General features: G+C 44.0%; 1 protein-coding gene across 1 annotated transcript in view; it reads left to right on the top strand.

Moving 5' to 3' along the window:
• LOC106815614 (unconventional myosin-XV-like) overlaps window positions 1-6,971 on the top strand; it is a gene marked incomplete at its 5' end in the record, with an annotated part of 52,143 nt that overhangs the window by 11,332 nt on the left and 33,840 nt on the right. The window contains 2 exons of the mRNA XM_014820100.1: window positions 3,878-3,987; window positions 5,397-5,471. Of these exons, the coding sequence (XP_014675586.1) occupies window positions 3,878-3,987; window positions 5,397-5,471 (185 nt within the window). The remainder of the gene's footprint in view (window positions 1-3,877; window positions 3,988-5,396; window positions 5,472-6,971) is intronic.

A 6,971-nucleotide genomic window follows, 5' to 3' on the forward strand; every position in this document is an offset into this window, starting at 1 on the left:
ATAGATAGATAGATAGATAGATAGATAGATAGATAGATCTAGATATATAGATATATAGATAATGGGTTTATTGCAAAAATAGTATTTACAACGTAAATTTTGCAAACACGATATCATCAGGCAGTATAAAACTGAAATTTATTATATTTACAATAATATATGTCCCATGGTAAGACAAATATATCACTTAAAATATTGGTTTATATCACCGTACAGTACCTCATCTCACCGTAATTGCTTAGTAAACAGGTGTGTTCGTGAGAGTAGTTATATAGCTCGGCTGTAATCACAGGTGTCAGGGCACTAACAGTCTTATTTGTGGTTCTGCTTACTGGCAGCAAGAACAAGCCCGCACCTACAGCACACACGCGGTCATTGACTATAATAACAACTTATTATTTTCAATTATATTGATTGTTATTATAGGTTTTATTATAATATTGGTTGTTATTATAGTCAATGGCTGCGTGTGTGCTGTACGTGCGGGCTTGTCCTTGCTGCCAGTGGTTCTGCTCTGCGCGCGTGAGCGGAGTGCCAGCGCCTCCTATACGCGGGTGAAATGATACCACTGTCTCTCCCTCCCTCCACCAACCCGCCCCCGATGTGTTTCCGTACACAGACTCACGAACGCATACACGCACGCGCACGCACACGTACACACACTTACATGTACCCACAGGCACCCACACGCTCATACACACCAACACACACGCGCGGACACGCGTGCTCATGAACACGCACGTGCGCGCACGCACACACACACACACACTCACGCACGCATACACGCACGCACACGTACACACACGTAGGCATACAGTCACGCACGCACACGTACACACCAGACACGCACACGCTCATGTACACACACACACACACACGCGCACGCACGCACGCACTCACGCACGCACGCACACACACGCACACACTCACGCTCACACTCGCACGCACGCTCACACACTAACGCGTCCTCAGACGAACACGCCTAGTACAGCAACTCGGTCCCTCACCTGTCGCGTGTAAGGTCGGGCAGAGAATGCCGGGCTAAACGGCGTGTGCGGATATGCGCCCGGAGACCGGGACGCGCGCTCCGTCAGTGACCGACGGACAGGATTAGCGTGTTGGAGTGACGTGAGGGTGCGTGCGCGCGAGTGGAGAGCAAAGAGAGGCATAGAGTTTGAACCCGGTTGAACAGCCAGATTGGGAGTTAATCGCTCGGTAACAATGCCGCAGAGATGAGACTCATCGAAATGTGACGACTAAATGACGTGCAAAGCTGGGCTGTGCACCCCCATGCGTGCGTGCGTGTGTGCGTGCGTACGTGCGTGCGTGCGTGCGTGCGAGCGTGCGAGCGTAGGCGGGCAGGCGCGTTGGTGTGTGTGCGCGCGCGCGCGCGCGTCTGTGTGTGTGAGTGTGTTGTGTGTGCGCGCGTACATATGCATGTTTATGTGTACGTGGATATACGTGCGTGTATGCGTGTGTGCGTGCGTGCGTGCGTGCGTGTGTGTATGTAACAGCGCTAACAACCGGATAGGCGAAGAATAGGAAATAATATTTAAACTGCGCCTAGTGTGCTGTGCCACGCAGACAAGACACGCACTTCATAATGAGCTCATCTTCTTTAGGCGAAGATGCGTTCACTAATAGCTGTGTAATTAACAGTAATGAGTAATTATCTTTCCCCTCTCTATTTATAGCGCTATTTATAGCACATAGCATGCCAGAGAAAGTTGGTCGCTGATTTGATGAAAAAAATTGCCCGGACAATGTATTATATCGTGTGATATTACATTACCTCGTGCGGTATGAGTATCACAATTGGCATTACGAAACGAAATGAATAGACGTGCATTCAATATATTTTTATTTCTTTTATTTTGATAGAAATTGCTTCATTTTCCGCTAATAAAGATGAATTTAAATCTATTAGTTTTCTTTATAATAACGGCAAACGAAAAAGACGCGTTTGTTTTAACGTAAGATAAGTACAGTAAAATATAGAATTAATAATCCAAATTCCGTTTAAAAATTCATATTCTATTAATAAATTCTTGAATAAATAATAAAAATTCGCTCAAGGCATGGCTCATGGTCTGCTTGTCTAGGCTAATAGCAAATGTGATTGGTTAATTAGCTACCTACGTCACTAATAGCTGTGCGTAATCCGATCATGACGTCAGCACCTGACCTTAGCTGACCCTGGATGGCGCGTATCAATGTGCAGTCATGCTTTGTAATAATTTCCTCTATTGTGTATGTTTGCTGATTCTTAATCGAAAACAAAACGATACGATATCGAACTAGAGCACTCGGAGAGCACAGACCTCCACCAAGGCAGCTCAATTCTCTCACTGCAAAAATTTCTATTAATTAATTAATTAATTAATTGGATTCGGATCACCACCAAAATGTAATCAATTCTAAGTTACCCCATTTCTGACCTATCCTAAAAATTTAATTAATTAATTAATTAATTGGATCCGGATCACCACCAAAATGTAATCAATTCTAAGTTACCCCATTTCTGACCTATCCTAAAAATTTAATTAATTAATTGATTAATTAATTAGTTAATTGGATCCGGATCACCACCAAAATCTCATCAATTCTAAGTTCGGCGATTTCTGACCTATCCTGAAAATTTTATGACAATCCGTCCATAACTTTTTCAGTTCGGCTGTACACGCACAAACCAACAAACACACGCCGGTGAAAACATAACCTCCTGCCAACCCCTCGGCGGAGGTAATTAACTGTATCATATAAGTATATGTGTTATAACTCAAACCCGCCGCTTCATTCACAATCAAACGTGTTGATGCTCATATTTTTGAATGACCGACCACCTGACTAGAAAGGGCACTTTTAGCGTTTCCCCTTGAGTGGCATTATTTTACACGGTAAAACGATAGCCACAGAACGGCTGCCTGGTTAAAAAGCACAATTCTGTCGCTTCCCTCGAGCAAGCCGAACATGCAGGCTTGCTAAAAGCTTGCTCGCGCCGTGTACGTTTTCGGAAAGCAGTGTAGAATTAATCTGTACGTGTCGCAAGCGAATGCAGCGAAGCCGTTACTTTCGTGCAGTAGTCACACGGATACGCTACATGGCAAGCATTATAACGCTATCCACCCACGTTATAAGCAGCCTGTTCTGCTAGCATCTATGACAAATACGACATACGCATATACGCTCTCCTATGACACTATTTGGCATAGGAAGATTCTTCCTATGACAAATATTGTTGTATGTATTGTGCGCATCATAGGAGTTTAGGAGCGCTATTATGAACGCAAGCAGTGAATTTCAGCTGTAAAGCGGAACGAAGTTGACTCGCCAATATTTGTCACAGGAAGAATCTTCCTATGGCAAATAGTGTCATAGGAGAGCGTATATGCGTATGTCGTATTTGTCATAGATGCAAGCAGGACATGTTGCAATATCGTACACGTGCCCAGCGCCACTCCCATAATTAAAATGTAAAGCATTGCAGTTGTTTAGGTTAGTAATTGTTTTAATTTCTAATATGCAAACGAAAGATACTGTATCATCGTATTATTACGTGTTTCGTGCACAAATGATATTCTTGAGTATTGAATGTAGAATACCGACGTTCGAACCTGGAATATATATTCTTGAATCTAGAAACTTGAGTCGTGAATCTTAATTCTTGCGCCTTTCATCTAAGGTCTTGAGTGTTGCATCTAGAAACTAGAGCCTGGAATTTTAAGTCTTGCATCTAGAAACTAGAGCCTGGAATTTTAAGTCTTGCATCTAGAAACTGGATTCTGGAATTTTAAGTCTTGCATCTAGAAACTGGTGTCATGAATCATGAGTGTTGCATATAGAAACTAGAGTCTTGAATCGATTCTCCTGATTGCAGACGTACACAGGAAGCATCTTGGTGGCAGTGAATCCCTACAAGATGTTTGACATCTACGGACTCGACATGGTGAAGAAATACGAGGACAAGATTCTCGGCCAGCTACCCCCGTATGTACAGCGAGACTCTGTCTCTCTCTCTCTATCAATCTTTCTCTCTCTCTCTCTCTCTCTCTCTCTCTCTCTTCTCTCTCTCTTTCTCTCCGTCTCCTCTTCTATCTATCTATCTATCTATCTTATCATCTATCTATCTATTATCTCGCCTCTCTCTCTCTCTCTCTCTCGTCCTCGCTTTCTCGCGTCTCTCTCTCTCTCTCTCTCTCTCTCTCGCTTCTCGCTCTCTCTCTCTGGCTTTCTCACCTTCTCTCTCTCTCTCTCTCTCTCTTCTCTCTCTCTCTCTCTCTCTCTCTCTCTCTCTATCCCGCTCTTTCCTCTCTCTCTCTCTCTCTCTCTCTCCTCTCTCTCTCTCTCTCTTCTCATCTCTCTCGTTTCTCTCTCTTTTCGTCTCTGTCTTTCTCTTGTCTTTCTTCTGTCCTTTCCTCTTGTGTCTTTCTCTCTCTCTCTCTCTCTCTTCTCTTCTCTCTCTCTCTCTCTCTCTCTCTCTCTCTCGCTCTCTCTTGTCTCCTGTCCTTTTCTCTCTCTCTCTCTCTCTCTCTCTCTCTGTCTTCCTTCTCTTTCTTCTGGCTGTCTGCTCTCTCTCGCTCTCATCTCTCTCACTATTATATATATTACTAATATATATATATATATTTATATATATATAGTATATATATATTATATATATATATAATTGGCGACATTCCTACACGCGGTTAAGAGCATACGACTTATAAAATATGTGGTGTGAGATATTGTAGATACGTAGCTGTAAAATATGTAGTGTAAGGCAATTGTAGATATCTAGTAAAGATATGCGAGTGTGACATACGTAGCTGCTGAGAATATATATATATATGTGTGTAAGAATTTGTAGTGTTGAGTATGCAGTTTCTATCATAGAGGATTATTGTGGTCGTGAGGCCATGTACACATTTAATACGAATACTCAGTATATGTATATGAACTTAGAAAATGCGCACGCTGATATAGAATCTATATGAAGTGTCCTAGCCTTTGTATTATTAATCTTATTAATTAAGCATAATCTAATACGCATTTCACTTAAGGCATTCAGGTGCTAGGTCTTGTTGAATAGGCTTATGCACACCCCCCCCCACACACACACACACCACGCGGCGCGCACAACACACACACGCGCGCGCGCTCGCACACCATGCACGCACACATGGCACGAACATAACACACCAACACAACAATACACACATCACACACACACCACACACACACACACCACGCACACAGACACACACACACACACACACAACACACACACACAACACTAACACAACGCGCGCCGCACACTACACACACACAACACACACACACACACACCACCACACCTCAGCACGTACTTATATTACGTTGTGCTTGGCGTTAAGACGCGCTTTCCATTCTTTCAGCCATCTATTCGCGATCGCCAATGCTGCTTACACGACGATGAGTCGCGACAGAGAAGATCAAGTCATTGTCATCAGGTAACCGGTCGCCATTACTCTACTCCGCTATATGTGCGCGCATTGTTTGGGTGGGGTGTGGATGTGTATTGGCTTAGTTTCCGCTTAGCTTAGTGAGTAATCGGCGAGAAAGGTTTACTCACGTGCGTAAGTTCCGACTCGATTCCGAGAGATCGGTTTTGATGAATGCGGTTCGAATCGTGCAAACCATTTGGGCGTTTGTGACGTCTACACGACGTGAAATACGTTATCTTCACCATGTATGCCAAGCATCCACACACACACACACACACACACACACACACACCACACACACAACACTGCGCTAGCGCGCGCGCGCGCGCACAGCCAGCACACACACACACACAGCACAACACAACACACACACACACACACACACCCCACGACACGGCGCGCGCCGCCGCACGACAACCACACCACACACACACACACACACACACACACACAACACACACACAGCACACACACACACACACACACACACACACACATATATTAATATATTATATAATTATGTAAGTTGAGTTCGCAAAACACGAATGCTGAACCATGCATTATCAATCCATCATCCAAGTCAATCACATCAATCAATCACATCAGTAATCACCTTGTGACAATCAATCATTATTATGGATTATATAATTACCATCACGTAGCAAAGGGCTCACAAGCATACAAATCACGACAACGGTACACTCGTGAAGCTACACCCGCTGTTGGACACGGTACAGAACATAGATTCATTTTAGTCGCTATATATATATATTAAGATATAGAGTTATTATATATATATCAATATAACGCCAGTAATGTATGGTCACAATAGCGCATCTGCAGAACGATATTGAAAAACGCAAGTTCACCGGTGGAAATTCTGAGAGGTATCGAACTAGTTCAGACTGCCTGCGGTTTAATAACCAGTTGCAAATTGTTAGTTCGCATAGCAGCTGTCGCGAAAATAGCCTTCCAGGCACCTGTCGCTACAAACAGCGAAATTTAAGTCGTCAAAATCGCGCAGTGATGTTGCACAGATAAAGCAGGCATTAGACGGCGAAACGTCTGCAGATATTCGGTTAAGCTTTCTGCGCAATGATGCAGACTACAGGAGGCTTGAACGTTTGCGCTAAATGACACATATCGTTGTCGCAAGAGAGAAACCCAGACCTTGTCGCAAAACCTCCGCATTAGTTATCGCGAAACGAGCTGTTATTTGCTGTCGAGAACTACCGCGAACGTTTGAACCTGCAAAAACCATTGACATTCCTTGCTGCCGCAAAACGATACGGGAATTTGCTGCACGTCGACAGAATACAGTTTCCTTGATTTGTCCGGCCGCAACGGCCTCATTTCGTGTAGGCGGTAAAACAATCGGCATACACTGTTCGCAAAACGGGCGCACACTACATGTCGCAAACGGTCGGCATACACTGTCGCAAAACCAGATCGCGATGTCGCAAAAAAAAAAAAACGCGCGCGAGACAACCCGCTGCGCTGCGGAGA

Source organism: Priapulus caudatus, unplaced genomic scaffold (assembly GCF_000485595.1).
Source record: "Priapulus caudatus unplaced genomic scaffold, Priapulus_caudatus-5.0.1 Scaffold1158, whole genome shotgun sequence".
Lineage (NCBI taxonomy): Eukaryota > Metazoa > Priapulida > Priapulimorpha > Priapulimorphida > Priapulidae > Priapulus > Priapulus caudatus.